We start from the raw sequence: 22,705 nt of genomic DNA on the forward strand, positions 1-22,705 counted from the left end.
ATCTTCATATTGAACGAGCGCTGCTGCGCGCATTCGCGCCAAATAGGAGCGCAATAATTCTGACTAAAATATACATTTTGCTTGGAAAATTAATATGCAATATTTTATAACACTAGAAATATCTTCTAATTATAATAATTTATCTTTAGGATGTTGGATAAGTTGCAGTGAACTTCTAGCGAACAGAAGTACTTCAGTGAACAGAAGTAGCCTCAGGGAAGTTTTTTTTAAGAAACTAAATATATAAAGATACAAAATATAGTTTAGGGTATAGGACCTATGCTACTTAATAAAGATGACATATAGGCCTACTTATTTAGAATGCTGAGAATTACAGCTTTTAATGCAATAATTTTTTGGAGAAAGCAAGAATCCCCAGTTTTAAATGAGTGGTTAGATTTAGTTTCTAAAGTACATTATGGAGAGGATAACATGAAATTAAGAGCAAATGTATACATTTTGAAAAGATATGTGCAACTCTAAAATCAAAGAATATTCCATAAAATAAAGGAATATATATATTAGCCTACATTAACTACATTTTTATATAACCCTCCCTCCCTTTTATTTCTAGTTATTTGTTATTTTATTGACTTATTTAATATTGAATATTTGATATTCAAATAATATTACTTGAATAACTATTAGGAATTATGTGTCATTATAAGAGTTTGATATAAATATGTGAATGTTAAATTTTTATTAATATTGATTTATTGTTTTTTGTCTTTTCCCCCTTAAATCATATGTAAAAGTGTCTAACTATGTACTTTTTGGTTATTGTTCTAATCATGTGTTTTTTAGGCTATGTGTTGGTGGGTATTATCACAAAAGAAAAAAAGTAGAAGGAAAAATAATGAATATTTATTGGGGGAAAATATGATGTCTTTAAAGGAACTGTCCAGTTGTATAATTGTGTTAAATGTGTTTGAATTGAAAGACACAATAAAGTACATTATATATATATATATATATATATATATATATATATATATATATATATATATATACACTCACCTAAAGGATTATTAGGAACACCATACTAATACTGTGTTTGACCCCCTTTCGCCTTCAGAACTGCCTTAATTCTACATGGCATTGATTCAACAAGGTGCTGAAAGCATTCTTTAGAAATGTTGGCCCATATTGATAGGATAGCATCTTGCAGTTGATGGAGATTTGTGGGATGCACATCCAGGGCACGAAGCTCCCGTTCCACCACATCCCAAAGATGCTCTATTGGGTTGAGATCTGGTGACTGTGGGGGCCATTTTAGTACAGTGAACTCATTGTCATGTTCAAGAAACCAATTTGAAATGATTCGAGCTTTGTGACATGGTGCATTATCCTGCTGGAAGTAGCCATCAGAGGATGGGTACATGGTGGTCATAAAGGGATGGACATGGTCAGAAACAATGCTCCGGTAGTCCGTGGCATTTAAACGATGCCCAATTGGCACTAAGGGGCCTAAAGTGTGCCAAGAAAACATCCCCCACACCATTACACCACCACCATCAGCCTGCACAGTGGTAACAAGGCATGATGGATCCATGTTCTCATTCTGTTTACGCCAAATTCTGACTCTACCATCTGAATGTCTCAACAGAAATCGAGACTCATCAGACCAGGCAACATTTTTCCAGTCTTCAACTGTCCAATTTTGGTGAGCTCGTGCAAATTGTAGCCTCTTTTTCCTATTTGTAGTGGAGATGAGTGGTACCCGGTGGGGTCTTCTGCTGTTGTAGCCCATCCGCCTCAAGGTTGTGCGTGTTGTGGCTTCACAAATGCTTTGCTGCATACCTCGGTTGTAACGAGTGGTTATTTCAGTCAAAGTTGCTCTTCTATCAGCTTGAATCAGTCGGCCCATTCTCCTCTGACCTCTAGCATCAACAAGGCATTTTCGCCCACAGGACTGCCGCATACTGGATGTTTTTCCCTTTTCACACCATTCTTTGTAAACCCTAGAAATGGTTGTGCGTGAAAATCCCAGTAACTGAGCAGATTGTGAAATACTCAGACTGGCCCGTCTGGCACCAACAACCATGCCACGCTCAAAATTGCTTAAATCACCTTTCTTTCCCATTCTGACATTCAGTTTGGAGTTCAGGAGATTGTCTTGACCAGGACCACACCCCTAAATGCATTGAAGCAACTGCCATGTGATTGGTTGATTAGATAATTGCATTAATGAGAAATTGAACAGGTGTTCCTAATAATCCTTTAGGTGAGTGTGTATATATATATATATATATATATATATATATATATATATATATATATATATATATATATATACATATATATATGCTAAAATATTTGTTATTTGGACATTATTTGGATGTGCCTTTAGAATTTTAAACCTACAAGTGTATTTTTATGATAGCAATAACTGTAAAGGGACTATTGTAATGGGGTAAATCAAATGTAGGCTAATATACTGTCAATTACTAAGCTCAGATTCATCTTACCAGTTAAAATTTATACTGTGCTTTTATAATTATTTATTTTTCATTTTGTGATTTTTAACTTCTGCTTTAAAAAGCTTTTTTTTAGATTGTGTTCTAATGTTCTTCTAATAATCATAAACATGTACTACAGCTGCCAAACAAAAACAGAGAGAAATGTATTCATAATCTTTAAAACAATCTAATTAAATCTTGGGCACAAAACATTCAGCCAGTAAAAAAAGAAAACCTGTAGTATATATATTGTATTTATCTATCTATATATATCTATATCTATATCTATATCTATATATATATATATTGTCTAATTTATCATTGTAGCCTTATTTAAGTTGATTTTCTGTATATTGTGTATTCATTTTTGGACTAATAGTGGTTAATAAAGTCCAATAATGGTATGAGAGAGTGTCAGTGGTAATATCATTGTGTTCTTATCGGTCAGTGTTAGAGGATCTGTGTAAAAGCTGAGGCTTAGCCTGACAGTTAGCCTGCCCTGGACCAGGCTAGTTTCCCAGCATAAGTTGCCAGGGTAACTGAGTTTGAACTATTTTAAGTTTGCTTTATGAAACAGAATCCACCGACAATAAGTCTGACTAACCAAAATAAGCCTGGCTTGTATTCTAATCTTGTTTTATGGAACAACCCTCTGGTGTTTATTGTCTGGATTATCTGCACTGGATCAATTTGCCTGTTTTATGGATTACAATTCTGGATTGTCCCAATAAAAGCTGTGTTTGGATCCTCAACCTGTCTGTCAGAGCAGTTCGTTTCAGATTACAGTACTGTGTATGATGTAATGTTTCCCAAGAGGCCTACCTGATTTAATTAGAGTTAATCGTAGCATTACAACTTTTAAAGCTGTCATTTTATGCATTTGGCCAAATGTTTTTTCTTCGCACATAAGACAAGCAAAATGAAACATTTAAATGACTCTATTAAAGTGATGGGATGGGATGGGATGGGAGTCAATAAAATAATTAGCTATTTCCAATTAATTTTGGTGTGAAATGGGAATTTTGTTTGTGAGATTCTGACACAAAAAGGTTAGAATTTTTTTCTCATATTTGTGGAACACAAAGCATGTTCCTTAACCCCTGTGAATCATCAGAAGTGTATTTATACCATAATATCCATTTATTCATATAGGGACAATTCATGCTCTATTATAATAGTATTAGCTAAAAGCTAAATTTCAACTGTAGTTCCTAATATGAGGCAGAGCCAATGACAAATGGAATTTAATATTCATTTGATTGCATCACCTGGGTACACCATATTTCTAATTATGCAAATAATGTAGAATGAACAGTTGCCAACTTCCAGTCCAGCCTCATTGACAAACTTCAGTACACATCTTGCAAGATCTCATTTGCTCAAATTGGCTTTAGCTGTGAAGTGGCAAGTTGCTCCCATAACCTGGCACATCTTCTTCCAAACAGCGTGTCATATGAAGCAACGTGTGCGAGGACGTAATGGTGCAACAGATTGAGAAGTGTGTCTGCATAATAGGAATGTCAAGTGTTCCATTAATTTGATTCCAATTTGAATTTCAAAAAGGCCAGAGCATATTCTAAAGGCTGCGATTATGAAAGGAGGCGTGATAGAGTTATCTCTGCAGGTAAAAAAAATTTTCCTTCTCCTCAAAATGCACTCGTCAAAGCAATAAGGGAAAGTGTTACATGAGTCATCGTAGTGGCTGTGCAAGCTGTCCTGTGCTGTATGATGTGATGTTTTTTTCAGGACAATGCAATCAGATTTTCATTTCCCACATTTCATAGACTGATTAATCTCTCCATAAATTAGATTTTTGATTAGCCGATTATGGAATACCCAAAAGAGATAGAGTGTCTTTAACCTGCAGCTCTTTTTCATCCAATGACTGTTCAGATTTTAATTCAAATTCAAATTCTGGCAGATGCAGATCATTATTTTCATTATGATCAATGAATGGCCTTTATTAAAGGTGACCTATGCCCTTTATTTAGTTTTTGGGGTTTACTAGAATAGGTTTTCATGCTTGAATGTACAAAAAAACACATTATTTTTCACATATTTTACATTATTGCAGCACCTCTTTTCTCAGCCTGTCAGTAACGCTCTCTTTAGTTCCTGTCTCTATGAAGCCCCTCCTTCCGATAAAACGCAATGTGCTCTAATTGGTGGGCTGGACCATTGTGTTGTGAAAATGTCATGCCCCTTACCTAGGGTGTGTGATATATCATCTATAATAATTGTTGTTTTATCGATTTGCAATCTGACATTATCGAGTATGTCCCTCATTTTGCAAAAAACAAACAAAACACGCCTTGAGAGGCTCTATTAAATTTATTAAATCTTGATTTACTCTATTAAAGTGCAGTAAAAATGCCCCTGCATGAGCATTTGTCTTTTAGGCTATATCTATATCATTTGATAGTCAAGCAATCACACAAAGAGTATACCGTTTTCCAAATATCAACACGATTGCAAATGTGATTTACAGCAGTTTAATAAACGAGAAGTAAATATTAAGTGACTTGCATTTTAGACACAATATTGCCTGATTTTGCTCAATTTCGCAGACGGAAATAGTTCTAAACAAAGCCACAGCAGAACTGTTTTGCGTCTTTGAGCAACACAGCTGTGTTTCGTTACTGAATGAATCAGTCCTTTTGAATAAACTGGTTGAATTAACGATTCAATGACTCACTCATTAAGAAAGTCAAATGCTTCGTTCCTGAAATGATCAGTCATTTGAACAAATCTGTAGAATAAATGACTCACTCATTAACAGTGACTTGCCGCCACCTACTGGCGGTTTAAGTTTCATATTTAAAGTATCTTTTCGATTTTAAAATCATTCCATATATAAATATTCAATGTTTGATTTTTAAAACATTAAAAACATTTATGCATTTGTATCTGCAGTTTAAATGCATTTATGTCGCCTCTGAGCCGCATTAAACAGTCTGTCTAAAGATGCAGCTCAGATGCAGCTCGAGTTTCCTCTGCATTGCAAAGATGGATTTCGTTGATACTGATTTCATTTGACTGGAATGGAAGAATTTGACATCATAAATTATTAATTTCATTAGGTCAGGAAAAATTGCCCATATAAAGGTAAAAATGCTGATAAAAGATAGAAATCAATTTAAACTTATTGGAAAATTTAATTTCTGTCACTGCTGAGAACTAACCTCCGCACAGAATATGAAAAATATTAAAAACAGCAGTCCACAGCAGTCCTTGAGGTACCAGCACAATAACACACTCAGAAAAATATCATCTAATCATAGTTATTGGCAAAACCCCAGAAAAAAATGTATGCATCATTTTTTTGTCAATATCGCACAGACATACTCTTACCATAACTGTGAATTTCATTGTCTCAGACATGGCAACAACACACTACTAACTAACTCAACCGCCCCCCTTTTTCATATGCCTTGGGCAAGAATTATTTAAATGAGGAATATTGTGACGTGTTCGTTTCTGGAAGAAAACCTGGGGAGAAAAGTCAGTGCTTACTAATATAGCAAATAACTCCCTTTGGAGTGACTTTGTGCTTTGTAACTTTGCACACACTTTTCATGCTCAAACAGCAACATTACATTCCAAAATTTTTAATTTTTAATTCAATGACTGCATGATAGGCTTTTTTGGAGGTCACGTAATTGACAACAAAGTGAACTTGATGAGACACAGTCCACAACACATCTGCCTGTTTGGCTGTGCTCTGCAGTGGCCACTTGTGCACGGCTCTGTGAAGCTGCGCAACGGCCTCCGAACAGGTGGTGTGAACAGGCGGGCAGCAGCGGGTACTGGCTGTCCAGACCAGCTCTCTACACCCTTCTGATCAGCCACTCTCTCTCAGTCGTCTGGCAAGAGCTCCAGACACATGCTCTTGCAAAGATCAGCAGCACCATATCACAGGATGGTGTTAAATAAGGGCCAAAGACAGAGCTCACACCTTCCTTATACCATTGGACAAAAGTATGGTTCACAAGGGTATGGACTGGAAACAAAACATTTGTGTGATGCAGAAATGATTTGAACAGACTAAAAAAGCAGTTTAGCAAAAAGTTGGCTCTGTTCCAAAACATAGTGAGCTGCCTACGTAGGCAGTATTGTAAATCCTGGTTTGTGTGTAAGGGTGCGCATGCAAAAAAGGGACGTATACAATTATGTAATCACAGCACTTCTGGTAATGAGATTTGTCTGAAAGAAATATTTCAGATTATTATTATTTCCTGTATTATAAGAAGTGTTGGGGAAAGTTACTTTTAATAGTAATATATTACCATATTGCTTTAGTTACTCCCTAAAAAAGTAAGTAATTACATTAGTTCTCACCTGGGCTGAGCTTGCTTATTTGTTTTTATACCAAAAAAATAGTTCTGTAATATATATAGTAAAATATTACAATAGTAGTAATAATTATAATAATATTTTTTATTATAGATACATTGATATATAATCACATTGTTTCAGCCAAATTGTGCTGACCTCCAAACAAGCACAGCAAACATAAAGCTTTTATTTTTAATCACATTTTAACTCGCAATCACAATTTCATAAAAATGATCATAAAAATCATTATCATAAAAATCCAATTAGACATTTTCCCCCAAATCGTGCAGCCCTACCATTGATTTTCATTGTAAGAAGAAAGGAAATCGATACAGGTTTGGAATGACATGAGAGTGAGTTAGTAACCAGGTGAACTATATTTAAAAGTGTAATAGTATGCAATCTCTCACCTCGAGTTCTTGAAATTCATCATCGTCATCATCTACATCATAGGACAGTGTCTGAATCTTGGCGTCTTCCATAGAGAGATCCAGAAGCCTGCTGTCAGAGAACAGAATCCCATCTTTAGTGACGGCACCGGCAGACGAGGCAGGGGTCATGTCCTCAATGAAGGTGGTCTCGCAGCAGTCCCCTCCCTCTCCCCATGCTCTCAACACGCTCTCGGGGTAGAGAATGAGGTTGGGCCTGTAGTAAGGGTCTATAGCCTGGGGAAGGGTGCTGGGGTTGAGCAACTGTGGGGGTCCTCTACCATCCGGTGTCCCATTTTTGTCCTTGGACACCACATGGCCCTGGTACTGTGGAGCAGAATAGACCGACACCAGTCCTTCCTTAGTCTCCACCATTAAGTTGTGGGTATTGATCAAACCATTACGTTTGCAACATTCATGTCCCAAGTCAGCGCTCCCTACTAATGGGTTCTTCCCTTGAGTAAGATTCTCATCTGCCACTCCTGTTTCTAGTCGTGTTCGGAGCCCTTTCTCCATGCTGGTCTGTTGATGTGGAGGAAGGCTTGCCTCATGAATGGCTTTGTGGAGGCATGAGGTTCAAGAGTCACTCCCCTTCTTCCTGCAAGAATACACATCACCGATGGTTATAAAAACTGTGATGGAAGAATTTGAGGTCACACACATCAACAAATGTCAGTGTTTAATGGAGCAGTGAAAGAAATATATTGGTGAATTGATGTATCTCACAAAACCTGTCAAGAGCATGTGGGCAATTCCACGCAAAACTGTCACATCCATAACGCCAACTAAATACAATGGCATTGTGTTGGCGTTATGGATGTGACAGTTTTGCGTGGAATTGCCCATGTCTGGATCATATTTCACCCCAAAATCAAGAGAAAGAAAATTGTAATTATATTTTGCTCAAAAGAAAATTAAGTCTATTTCTATCATGACAACTCTCTGACGATTTTTAGCATGGTAATGGATATGACAATGTTAATTATTTGGTGTATAAAAACACAGATACGCTGCTGTGAGCATGTAAAACATTCTGCTGCTGCACAAATAGCTTATATAACATAACCCCTGGCAGATCTATACAGGTGGAGCTGGGGAAGGTGGAGGGTTTCAGAGGAACTCTGAAGCGCACTGGAAACTGCTATAGTAAACGATAGCCAGCTATATGAATGTTGAGTAGCAAGCTTATTGGCTGCAGATGCAAAAAGAACCAATCAGCTTGTGCCACGTAGTAAACGATGTAAATGTCATCCAGTTGCGTTAAGGACCAATCAGCCTGCGCCATCTAGAGTTTCATGCCAGAACTTGGTATTTATACAGGACGATTAGTTTAGCAATTTTTTTCATATACCTCCCCAATATTCATAATTACATTTAAATTCTGTACCATAAAAAAATATATATTTCTGAAGACTTTCATATGTAAAAAAAAAAATATATATAATAATAATAATAATAATAATTCATACATTTTAAAAAAGTACAACAACAACAATCTAATGAGAATCCACGCTGACAATTAATAACCGGCATTAATATATACAGTATATAAAAACACACATGCATGTCTGTAATGATAATCTGGGGAAAAATGTGCTTAACTATTATAAAAAAAAGTTTAATGAGATTACTGTTTTTTTAAAGGTCCTAAAATCAGGCTTAATTTTATTTATGCAATTTAAATCTGGCAAAAATAAATAAATATTCAAATTAATAGAAAAACTGTAATAACTCTGAATTGAAATTGAATTTAATATTTTTATAGTGAATATACAGTGAGGAAAATAAGTATTTGAACACCCTGCTATTTTGCAAGTTCTCCCACTTAGAAATCATGGAGGGGTCTGAAATTGTCATCGTAGGTGCATGTCCACTGTGAGAGACATAATCTAAAAAAAAAATCCAGAAATCACAATGTATGATTTTTTAACTATTTATTTGTATGATACAGCTGCAAATAAGTATTTGAACACCTGAGAAAATCAATGTTAATATTTGGTACAGTAGCCTTTGTTTGCAATTACAGAGGTCAAACGTTTCCTGTAGTTTTTCACCAGGTTTGCACACACTGCAGGAGGGATTTTGGCCCACTCCTCTACACAGATCTTCTCTATTTTGGTCTCATCTGACCACATGACTTTCTCCCATGACTCCTCTGGATCATCCAAATGGTCATTGGCAAACTTAAGACGGGCCTTGACATGTGCTGGTTTAAGCAGGGGAACCTTCCGTGCCATGCATGATTTCAAACCATGACGTCTTTAGCCCTATTCGCACGGGATTAGTATTACCTAGGGACCTCCGGTAATTTGTAATAAGGAGGTCGTCTGTGATTTTTATCCCGTGCGAATCTGCCATGTCTGTAAAATTGTCTGTAAAAATTCCCCCGAAAATTACCTACCGTATTTTGGCCAACACATGGGTCCTCTGATAATACCAGTCCCGTGCGAATCCCCATGTCTGTGATTTGGGCTGTTTTTCTGTGAGCCTATCGTTTTCTAAAGAACGTAATAACCATTATGGGCCGTTTAACAGTCCATTTTACGTCTGTATTAAAACTATATTAACAATAAAATCTCTCGATATGATCTACTCCAATCCGATTATAGTTTTTCTCCAATAAAAACTATGAAGTGCTGCAAAAGAGAAAACAAACTACAGTAAAGACGTGATCCGGAAGCTCAACTCGGACCATTGTCATGGAAACGTCAAATTAAGTATTTTGGCGCAACATGGAAGCTCTTTTGGAAAGTTTGGACGCTTTTTGTGGTAGTGTAATTTAGTAGTCTGTATCGTGGAGCATTTCTTTGTCTCACACGGCCTCTAAAGACGTCCATCCTGTAAGTAGGCTATCTCAAGAAATCAAAGTGTGAAAGAGTAAAAATGATATAAAATGAAATAAACCAAATAAAATGAATAGAAAAACAAGCCTATCGCGACGTTTCGGTATTCATAATACCTTCTTCAGGCAGGCTTGTTGTAAATATGGACAAAGAATAAAAGAAAAAGAAGATATATTATATATTTATACAATACTATGATATTCTATAATATATTTCTCTAATAAATTGGTTTTAAATAAGTTCTTTTTTTGAATTGCAATACTGCAGCGCGATCTTCGTTTCACCACGTTCAGCTAGTGAAGTGTGAATGGGTGGGCGCACGCTGTAAAGTCCGTAAACTCGAGGGAATTACGAACATTTATTTGCCCGTGTGAATGAGCCACCAAAAACACAGACGTCAGGGGGTAATTTCCTAATTACAGAGGTCCAGGGGTAATACTAATCCCGTGCGAATAGGGCTTTAGTGTATTACCAACAGTAACCTTGGAAACGGTGGTCCCAGCTCTTTTCAGGTCATTGACCAGTTCCTCCCGTGTAGTTCTGGGCTGATTTCTCACCTTTCTTAGGATCATTGAGACCCCACGAGGTGAGATCTTGCATGGAGCGCCAGTCCGAGGGAGATTGACAGTCATGTTTAGCTTCTTCCATTTTCTAATGATTGCTCTAACAGTGGACCTTTTTTCACCAAGCTGCTTGGCAATTTCCCCGTAGCCCTTTCCAGCCTTGTGGAGGTGTACAATTTTGTCTCTAGTGTCTTTGGACAGCTCTTTGGTCTTGGCCATGTTAGTAGTTGGATTCTTACTGATTGTATGGGGTGGACAGGTGTCTTTATGCAGCTAACGACCTCAAACAGGTGCATCTAATTTAGGATAATAAATGGAGTGGAGGTGGACATTTTAAAGGCAGACTAACAGGTCTTTGAGGGTCAGAATTCTAGCTGATAGACAGGTGTTCAAATACTTATTTGCAGCTGTATCATACAAATAAATAGTTAAAAAATCATACATTGTGATTTCTGGATTTTTTTTTTTAGATTATGTCTCTCACAGTGGACATGCACCTACGATGACAATTTCAGACCCTTCCATGATTTCCAAGTGGGAGAACTTGCAAAATAGCAGGGTGTTCAAATACTTATTTTCCTCACTGTATAAAAATATAACTAAATGTAATATTTTTATATATTTTTTCAGACGAATACAGACCATGCATGCATAGACAAATTTCTGATGTTCTCAGACTGTCAGAGATTAGTATAGTCTTCATACCAACTTTGTTTTTCCTCTGAACCATTGTATTGTTGTTTCTCCATCATGCGAATGTTGGTTGCTCTAATAAAAGCATGTCTAGGCCATCAATTTGCAGTGCTCTGCACCACCGTGTTATCTAAAACCCTACAGCCAGGTTGCCGAATACACAAACTTTCTTTTCTGCTAAGTTCAGCAGTGTGCCGAATAAAAGCGGTGTCCATTGCTGGGGCACCTAATGGGTGTGCAGCATCCTAATCTGATTTCGACTCTACTGCCATAAGCACAGAAAAATCCATCACACCATCAGCAGAATCCTGTAAACATTTCGATGCTTCGTTCCTACACTTTGCAGAGGTACTTTAAAATGTAGGAACTCTATACCTGATCTCAGCACTTTGGCCCTCAGATTTTACACTGTTTTAGATGCGCTAAACAGCACTGGATGCCCTCCAAGGAAACATACATCAGTTTAACAGGGCTAGTGTGAAAACATCAATACCACATTAAAGACTCCAGGAATGAAACATTAAACATTAGCGATTGACCGATATTTCATCCAGGCCATGTAATCGTACAATATTTAGCGGTTTTCAGACAGAAGTGTTTATATCCCCAAATTCTACTGAGAGCTTTGTCAATTGATAATAAACATTTTTTTGTTTCTGTTTTAGTGAGGTTTGAGTAAATGTTGCATAAGATAAGCTTTCTTTTAAGTTGAGCAAGTTTGTGTACGACTCATTTGCTGATACTTAATTGTCTTCTGTATATTATATCAGCCACCCTGCCTTATAGATATCGGCATCGGCCATAGAAAATCCCATGTAGGTTGATTACTGTATCAAAATGCATAGTTAAAACAAACCATGATAGTCTGGTATAAGCCTCTTATAAAACTTAGACTTTAGAAAACTTACTGGCCAACAAAATTCACAAAGTAAATGAAATTGTCTTTTTAACAGATACGAGGAGTAGGTTTCTGAAAGTGAGGAACTCCATGTTTTCTAGGTTTGTAAATCGTAATGAACATATTCCTCCAATCTTTAAAAAAATATAGAATTGAAAACAACAGTCGGTTATACGTTTGATATACAGTCTGAAAAGAAATAACGAGAAATGGAAAGACGACTCGTTTCGTTTAGTTTTTTTGTTTGTTTGTTTTTTGCTTCGTGTAGTTTAACAAACAGAACACTGATTTTGGCTCAATTTCTCATTTTTTGTTTGTGGTTTACAAATCGGTTCATGGCTTCAATATTTCATTCACACATGTGGGTGGTGCTGAAACGCCCCTTTCATCTGATTGGCCAAATGCTCTGTCTTCAGTACAGCCTTAAAGGGTTAGTTCACCAAAAAATGACACCCTCATGTTGTTCCAAAACCATAAGACTTTCAATTATCTTCGGAACACAAATGAAAATCTTTTTGATTAAATCTGAGAGCTTTCTGTCCCTCCATTGACAGTCTACGCAACTACCGCTTTAAAGCCCCAGAAAGGTAGTAAAGACATCATTAAAGTAATCCATGTGACTCCAGTGGTTTAACCTTAGTTTTGAAGCGACGGGAGTGCTTCGTTGGTGCAAAAAAACAACACCAAAATGTAACACAATTTACCATTTTAAATGTACAAAATATGCGTGTTGTGTTGACGAGAGCAGATGTTGTTGCACATTGGAGATTAATATTTTGTAAATAAAGTGGTAAATTATTGTTTGTTTGTTTTTTTCCCCAAACAAAGCACTCACGTCACTTCATAAAATTGAGGTTACATGGATTACACTGGAGTTATATGGATTACTTTAATGATGTCTTTACTACCTTTCTGAGGCTTGAAAATGGTAGCTGTCAATGGTCAGAAAAAGGGTCAGAAAACTCTCAGATTTCATCAAAAAGATCTTGACTTGTGTTCCGAAGATGAACAAAAGTCTTGCGGGTTTGGAACGACATGAGGGTGAGTAATTAATGACAGAATTTGAATTTTTGGGTGAACTATCCCTTTTATACTGTCAGGCACATAATTAGTGCTGCTGCCTCTAATGTACTAACACAGAGTTTGGTGTATTAATATCAATATTAAAGAGCAACGTATAATTTTCGTAATTCACTTGTGCTGTCAAAATTAACGCGTTGATGCACGCAATTAACTTTTTCGGTTTAATGTGTTAAAAATATTTAAAGCAATTAACGCAGCATCTGTTTTTTTCCCTCATCTTTTTGCTAATGTTACAATACAAGATCACGCTCTTATTCATGCAAATGCTTTTAAATCATTTAAGCGTGACACAAAAGAAAACGGCATGCAGTGCGGTACTGGCGCGCATCTGTGAATCTCCGATCTGTGTGACACAAACATGACTCATGCGCACAGAAAGCTGCTTCAGACAACAAAAACACACAAAATTAAGCCAAAATGCCCGTTTTGTAGAGTATCCTTGAATGCAGAGTCTCAAATGAGTTAAATAAAGTCTTAAATGAACATAGAGTTGTGAAAATGGGATGCGTGTCAGATCCGTGTCATGTAGGTCTGAAAGTGACAGCAGCCTAATAAACCTGCTGCTGTTTGTCATTAAGGATAATCAAAGAATAAAAAAAGAGAAAATCACTCACAGCTCTTGACTGAATAACAATTTGTATCTTTAATAAGGATGAATCTGTCTTTAATTCATAATTTATGCAGTGAAGACTGTGAAGTGTTTGAAAACTTTATTCAATTTATGTACCTGTTAGACCTACATGAAGCTGTTTACAAGTTACATGGGTTAGAAACAACGAAAGCAATATTTCTTTGTGCACTTTGACAGAGCAAGTGAAAATCTTAACTGGTCTGACTGGGCCAATAGAAAAAAAATTGAGCCCTGATATATTGATATGTAAGGTCACAGATAAATGTGACATTTATAATGGGTTTATGTAAAGATTTTTTAAAGTTTAATAAATGTTAAAATTGACAGCTTTTAATTATACCGTAATGATGAATGGCTATAATGGCTAAAATTGAGGGGGGAAAGATGCCTTTAAACAAATATTTAAAATATAGGATACTGTCTTTACATTGTCAGTTGTTTCTACATTTGGAGATTAAATGTGAAATTATTAAAACTTTGGTGTTAAGTGCGATTAATCGCCATTAATTTCAGAAAAATGTGTGATTAGGCTACTTATTTTTTTAATCGATTGCTCACTAAATTCACTAGGCTACGTTTTCAATAATACAGCTTGTTTGGATTTGAACTCTTATTCTTTCTCAAACACTTATAGTAATTCAAAATCATGTTATCAGACCAAAACATGAATCCTAAGCAAATATTTTCGGAAAGGGTTTTGCACTGTAATTCTGAACATTCAATGCAAACAAAACAGCTCTGCGTCCGGGATCTGTTCATGAAGACCAATCCGACTGAGACACAAAACAATGATTAGATGACTTGTAAATAGGCCTATGTCATATAACCAACATAACTGACCACATGAATGCAAGTTTAATTATTTAATGATCCTCCACTATCTCTCATTATGATTATTGACTAGTAGATGAAAACATATCTCTGCTTCAGTCATTAATCAATCAACCTGCGCATCAAGTGATCTCTGGGTAAAATGCACCAGTGCAAGAATGAAGACAAACAACAGACTTGAGAAAGGTTTCTGTTGCCAGGCTTCAGAAAGCCTGTGATTCACTGATGTCATCTTGGTGCAATCATTCATTTGCTGTACAAGTTCGTGATCAGACTGGTAACTTACCTTCCAAGGTGAGCTGGTGTAGCAGTCAGTAAATGTTCATCTGAACGACGAATAATCTCTGGTGAAATGCTCGTGTCATATATCCTTTCACAATATTATTTTTTAATAATAGAAGAGTGATAAATAAAAGTCCAACGTGTCCAGTTTTGTCCCCGCTTCGAGAAGTCATCTATCAAGAATGTGAGGAGGATGGAGAAATCACCAGTAAAAACCTTTCATGCGGACTCGGTGTCGATTATACTGCATCTTGCCAGCCGTTTTAATACGACTGCGGTAAGACTAGTTAAAAAGCGAAACGACACGTTGAGACTGTTGATTTTCCAGCACTCTAGTGCACTTGCTTTCTCCTCATCTGCGGTCTTTATATGGATGAGCTCGAGTTCCCCTGGGTCCTAAAGATCGCACCGACAGGAGTCAGGGCAGTGACACCATTTGTTTTCATTATATATAGCCTATTTATTAGTTTAATTCAAATTTAAACTAATTTTAACATTTATATTATATGGTTATATTATGAACATAGTGACAGCTAAATTGTGTTGTTATGGCCAGCAGCTGAGTGACTATATTCACAATGCAGCAAGTCTTTAAACTTCTGGTAACACTTTATTTTATAGTGTCCTTGTTACATATCTTACATGTACTTACCATAGTAATAACAGTAAATTATGCATAATTGCATGCAAATATGACACTGTAATAAATAGACACTGAAGCTTTGATCGAGTCGGCGCAGACCACAAAATGTATCGGACCCATTTAAATTCTTCCCAGAATGCTATATTTTAAAGAAATATGGAGGAGATTAGGAGGAACCTGCAGCTTTATCAAAGCTGTGATATAAATGAAATGCTATTGGCTATTTTAAAAAAGGGAGGAGCTGTTCCATATGTCCCGCCCTGTCTTCCTGTTTCAGTGGAAATTATGGCTGCATCCGAAAACTTATAAATGCTGCCTTTGGAGGACTTCATGTTAGCTTCACCTCCTGTCTCCTGAGAGACCTTCTTCTGATGGATTTTTGAAGGCAGCATTGATGTATCCTTCACTGCCTATTGATACTTTGCACGTGACGTCAGTTGTACTGGCTGGCTGGCAAGAACGTCATTCTCTAGCAACGAAAACCAGTAAACTAATCAAGGATCTTGCCAGGACGTTGCCAGTTTTAATATACAAAAGTTGGTGTTTTGAGGTGTACACGACATGTCAGATAGTTGTTGTGCGATTGGATGCTCTAACGCTCTCACGTGACTGCAAAGTATCAATTATATCCCACAATCCTGTGCTTTCCATTCGGTGACAGTTGAGCTAGAAAAAGAAAGATGGTGTCTAAAAGTTTGTGTGTCAGTTTGTGTGTAAATGTATGTTTTTGACCAACGTTTTCCACTTCTAATGTCATTTCTACACTCTAAAAAGTTTTACTTTGATTTACTCAATTTTTTTGGTGAAACATTTTTACACTTAAAAATATTGATTAAATTTTAAAGCAGTGAAATCACAATACACTGTATGAACTGAGTAAATGTAAGTAAAAAAATTAAGTAGATCTGAGTAACTGCATCTGGTACATTAACAAATAAAATTGAGTAGAAATAATCGGGGAAAAACATTTTAAAAAAACAAATATTTATGAGTAATATTAACTGTTTTTATTTATGAGTAATATTCACTTATTTATTTTCTCTAAACCTTTGTAAAATAGTATTCCATACAACCACCGGTATACATAACATTGGCCTTTATTGTTGATGAGTAACTTTACATCAACACAGTATATTTTACACTGTTTTAACATGTATACAATATTGCCTACATTTAAACTCATTTAACAAACATTTTAGAAGTAAAAATGAAACATTTAAACATTCAGGTAGCCTAATTCAAGTGTAATCAACCAGTCTGTTATCCAGTATCCACTGGATCAGCGCTGGTTCTCGTGCCGGAGACGGACTTGCGCTCTGCGGGTGAACTTCGTACTTCAGACCGCCGTCCTGCATTTCACTCATTGCCGAAAGATGCTGCAACTCCATAACCTGCCAATAAACAAACAGTGCACAGTTCTGAGAACATTTTATCTTCCAAATTAGTTATATTCATTATCTTTTGGAATAAAGTTGTGTTTTATGCAAGCTATCAGGCATTTCAATCAGCGAAAGGTGACTCACATTGTGTCCCAGTATGTTGTTTTGCATTAAATAAAATGATTTAAAGCACAGTAATGATTTTATAAAATAATAGATCAAATAAAACATACACACACCTGAATTTCACAGAGGAAATGCACCAATTCTGCAACACTGAGAAGAGAGAACTGTTGTTCTGGAGACTGGAAAGAGTTCAAACAGCGTGCGCTCACTCAAGCCTTGAGTTGTGTCATGTCAGAGGGCGGGGGAGGGGTGCATTGTTTTAATTGAGTAAACTTACTTCATTTCTTAAGAGTGTGTTAAATATATGAATAATATTGATTTGAATTAAGTAATATTTGTGGTTCTTGAAACAGATTAGTTTAACTATCCATTCTCAAATGTTTTGATAGAAATTTCACACATATATTAAGTGTATTATAAATAAATAATTGGTTAGTCAAATACTAAATTCTTTTAGTGAAAAAAACTTAAATATAACTGTAAATTTTAGATAAAATTAACTGTTGGATTTTTAGTCAATTATTTCAGTATGTTTAACTCAAACAATCAAGTAAATGATATTCAGAGATTTTAAAGTTAAAGCCGCAGTCCGTAGCTTTTTTGCGTTAAAAATTATCCAGAATAAATTTTTGAGCAAGTACATAACCAGCCAGTGTTCAAAACTATCTGCTTGCCTTAGCTCAAAATGGCAAGCTTGTAATAATGTAATTAATTCCAGTGGTACTGGTGGATTTCCGCGGGAAATTCGAGCATGTCTTTGCATCATTCCGTCACATCTGTACACATAAAGGAGTCTCGGCTAGTAGGCTATGAGTGTGAGGATGCTGGAGGTGGAGATTTATAGCCTTTTCTCACAGCCAGGGGCGGTTCTAGAGGCGGGGCCACAGGGGCCCTGGCCCCTGCTAAAATCTGATTGGCCCCTGATTGGCCCCCGTTCCTAGGGGAGGTGGGAAAAATCGATTTTTAGATGCATCGCGATGCGGACGTGGACGATTCTGAATCGATTCACAAATGTCAAAAATCGATTTCTAAAAAAAAATATATATATTTTTCCCTAATAACGTAATATTGACGGAATGCAAAAGGCGGAACTCTAATGCGGACGTGCAGTGCGCGGACAGTCTGTGGCGCGCACATAACAGACGCATGATGGCTGAGCGCCAAATCCGAACGGCACCCTCTTCATTAAAAGCTAACGTATGTAAAACTGGCAATTTCATTGTGACCTATTTAGTATTTTTTGTATGAGAGCTGCTTTCTGTATTGTTTAGTTTTCACCTCAATATGCTGTAAACCGATCTGTTATACACACGTTACTGCCCTCAACACTCACAGTGTGTATCAGTGCAATGCCAGTCACACAAAGTTACATTTTGACTGTGCTCTCTGCAGATGTTCATTCACTGTATAAGCTGTTTTTGATTGTGGTATACAGCAAACATTTCAAGTCATAACTCTTTATTATTTAGTTGTGTATATTAAAGAGCGGCTTTGTATATTCAGAAAATGCGTAAGTCCACAAGCATTATATGAGAGCTGCTGGTAGCCTACATAATTCTATATTTTTGAACGAAAACGGTTTGTGAATTTGCTACAGCAAAATGTTTTTTTTTTGTCTGAAGGATTATATTCCTCATTGGAACTAACAGGAGGATGTTGGTTAGAAGTCTATTATTAAATGCTAGAGATTCAGAATATGCTGAAGTGTGTATTAATTTACAAGTATGCTGCTAGTACAGGCACACCTTTATTTTCCTGTTAGTTCTTTGGTTGGGACATATGCTGGCAAATGTAACCTTACAGTTGACTTGCCAAATCACTTCCATTTGTTTTATTAATAAAATGTATATACAGTACCAGTCAAAAGTTTGGAAACTTTACTATTTTTAATGTTTTTGAAAGAAGTCTCTTATGCTCATCAAGCCTGCAGTTAAAAAAAAAAAAAAAAAAAAACCCCAGTAATATTATGAAATATTATTACAATTTAAAATAATGGTTCTCTTTTTTAATATACTTTAAAATGTAATTTATTTTTGTGATGCAAAGCTGAATTTTCATCAGCAAGTACTCCAGTCTTTGGTGTCTTATGATCCTTCAGAAATCATTCTAATATGATGATTTATGATCAATGTTGGAAACAGTTGTGCTGCTTAATATTTTTTTTATAACCTGAGATACTTTTTTCAGGATTATTTGATGAATAAAAAGTTAAAAAGAACTGTATTTATTTAGAATAGAAATCTTTTGTAACAATATACACTACCGTTCAAAAGTTTGGGAACAATAACTATTTTTTTTTAAAGAAATTAGTACTTTAATTCAACAAGGATGCGTTAAATTGATAAAAGGTGATGGTAACGATTTATATTGTTAGAAATGTTTTTATTTTGAATAAATGCTGTTTTTATGAATAAATGCTGTTAACGTTTTACTCATCAATGAATCCTGAAAAAAGTATTCCAAAAAAATATATTAAACAGCACAACTGTTTCCATCACTGATAATAACTGAGTATCAAATCATCATATTAGAATGATTTCTGAAGGATCATAAGACACCAAAGACTGGAGTACTTGCTGATGAAAATTCAGCTTTGCATCACAAAAATAAATTACATTTTAAAATATATTAAAAAAGAGAACCATTATTTTAAATTGTAATAATATTTCATAATATTACTGTTTTTTTTTTTTTTTGTTGCAGGCTTGATGAGCATAAGAGACTTCTTTCAAAAACATTAAAAATAGTAATGTTTCCAAACTTTTGACTGGTACTGTAGGAAGTATTGGAAGTAAGTTCGTTATGGGTCATCATGAATACTTGGCTTTTAAAGTAGCAAGTAGTAAAAAAAAAAAAAATCGTTAATAATCTATAATCGCTTCCCTCTGAATCGTAATCGTAATCGAATCGAATCGTGAGGTGCCTAGAGATTCCCACCCATCAATCGTCGACGAGAAGAGATGATTTTCACAGATGCAATTCCACCCCCAAACAATTAAAAATAATTTACTTTTTATAAGCGACGACATGATTATGAAACTTGAAAGGTGGAAATCAAAAAGAAGTGCATTGTGTCCTTTATGCACAGTATAAATAAATGAAAAAAAATCATTACGAACGTTACTGGCTCATAATTTTTTATTAGAGCGTTTGAAAAAGGAATGACTGCCGAAATGTATTTGCACCGTACTGAATAAATGATTTTGTGTGCTTGAATGTACCCTGTATTTGGCCCCTGAATGTAACAAGTGGCCCCTTAATGGCCCCTGTTACAGAAAAATCCTAGAACCGCCACTGCTCACAGCACTTCATATAATTAAACTTATCAATTTGATGGCGGATCCAGAAAGGTTCAAACGACAATCACCAGTGACAACTGGACATTCACCCGGTGTAAAATGCGAAAGACTTTGGAGAAAAAAAGAGACTGCAACCGGGCCATGTGAATACAAGGATAAATATCGGAAGGGCATTAAATGTAGTCACGCAATGCTGATGTTGTTAACATTAACAATTTGGGAACAAAGTATAATTTGCACGGTTTGACATGATATGATAAGCGAGCGTTAGATTTAATCAGCGCAATTTACTGCAATGCTTTTTTTCCCTTAACATTAGTTGGTCAGAACAAAAGTGGATGTTACTTGTTCAGACGACATTTTCCGGTAAAAATTCTTATGTTGGTCATACTTCCAAAAAGTAGAATCTGTGATTGCGAATGACATATCCACACCACCAGCGCGGTGATTGACAGCCACACATTCTCCTAAAAACACTGGATTCATCCACGCTGTGCCATGCCGAGGCACAACGCACGTAAAATTGATAATTCCGCGAATAACTGCAATTGCAGATTTCGAACAGAGATGGCGACAAAGAGGAAAAACTGCGGACTGCAGCTTTAATAAAGTTAAATATTACTGTGATATTTACTAAGCCACAGAATTATTTTTAAGCGAGAAATGACTACTAGTAAATATTTGCTTGGTTTTCACCAAAGCTCACATTTTGCTGTATATCATAAACCGTTACGCTGTCTCAGAAGTCTGTCTGAAATCAGTTTCGTGAGGTACTTTCATGCGCAAACGCAGCCTGCAGAGTCATTGCCAGATAAAGCAGTGAGGCAACAAGTCAGTTGTTTAAATTTCAGATGCAGCCTACGTCGTCAACACAAGGCACTTCAGTGGGCCTTCAGCATAAATGGTGAACAACAGGTGTTTCCCACCATAGCTGTTATTATTAAGGATGGGCATATCTATACTGCAGTATCAATGTTTCGAGGCTCACAAGTTACTTAAAGGTATCAATACTTTTAAAAAAAAATATTGATATTAAAATGATATTAATACAAAATGTGACTTTCTGTGACACTCACTTCTGCATTAAACTGATATGAAACAATAATACATGGTATTTTATTCATATTTATGTTATAATAAATTAGGCTATTTTATTATTACAGTCCCCCTGTGGTGAAAATCAAGTTTTTAATGTTGTTAATATGCCTGTGTGGTGTTTTTAATGTGCTTTAAAGGTGCAGTGTGTGATTTTTAGCTGCATCTAGTGGTGAGGTTGCGAATTGCAACCAATAAAAGTTACGTGGCCGACAGGAAAATACGTTGCCGTCGGAGACAGCAGAGAGTAGCCAGTTAAGCAATGAGGTCTCTTTACAAAGATAAATTAAGAAATTATGTTTACTTTATTATTCAGTAAAACAATATGTTATTGCCAATATTATTGTTGCTTGTTTATCATTGTGTCAGTGTTTTATTCGCTGACTTTTGCTAGCTTCTTTGCACGAAGAACAACATAGTGATGAAACGCACTCTGTAGTTTGTCCGTTTAGGGACACTGTAGGATTAGGCTGTTGGCGCAAAATGGCTATTTCAATGTAAGGGGACCCGCGGTGTATGTAGATAGAAATTGCTCATTCTAAGGTAATAAAAACATAACGGTTCATTATGTAAGGTGTTTATACACCACTGAAAACATAGTTATGTATATTATATTGCATTTCTGTCTACAGATCCTCCTAAATATTTCACAATGCACCTTTAAGACAAACCATGTGCAAATTCATAAGTCAACACCATTGCTGGGTATTTTCTCTTTAAAACTGCAGTGAACCAAAGATAGTCTCAAGAACGCGGTTTGAAATCGCTGGTGTTTCTGACGTCACAAACTACCTTGTAACCAATCACGTCACGAGGAGGGCTTTAGCATATCATTAACTGCTGCGAAGCAGGAGAGTCTCAAGAGAAGCCAGGTTATTCTGGTATATTTTTCTGCTGATATGAAAAATCTGGTATATATAGCAATATAGCAATTTATTACATGGCTTGGCTGAATTCTAATGTAGAATGCGGTGTGTTATTTCTTGATAACAGACCGCTGCTAAGGATAACACACCGTTACCATGAAAAACAGAGCGTTGCTATGGACGCAGGATTCTAACCGTAGAGACGGAACGGACTATTTTCTTTAGCGGAAGCAATACAATCGTTTTTAAAT

General features: G+C 36.0%; 1 protein-coding gene across 1 annotated transcript in view; it reads right to left on the reverse strand.

The window, feature by feature from the left end:
* syndig1 (synapse differentiation inducing 1) overlaps positions 1 to 15,385 on the reverse strand; it is a 65,264-nt gene extending 49,879 nt beyond the window's left edge. Inside the window, exons 1-2 of the mRNA XM_084092257.1 lie at positions 15,051 to 15,385; positions 7,205 to 7,820 (exon numbers count right to left, since the gene is read on the reverse strand). Of these exons, the coding sequence (XP_083948383.1) occupies positions 7,205 to 7,738 (534 nt within the window). The 5' untranslated portion in view covers positions 7,739 to 7,820; positions 15,051 to 15,385. The remainder of the gene's footprint in view (positions 1 to 7,204; positions 7,821 to 15,050) is intronic.
* Between the last annotated feature and the right edge of the window lie 7,320 nt (positions 15,386 to 22,705).

The sequence above is a fragment of the Abramis brama genome, assembly GCF_963993115.1.
Source record: "Abramis brama genome assembly, chromosome: 19".
NCBI classification, from domain to species: domain Eukaryota; kingdom Metazoa; phylum Chordata; class Actinopteri; order Cypriniformes; family Leuciscidae; genus Abramis; species Abramis brama.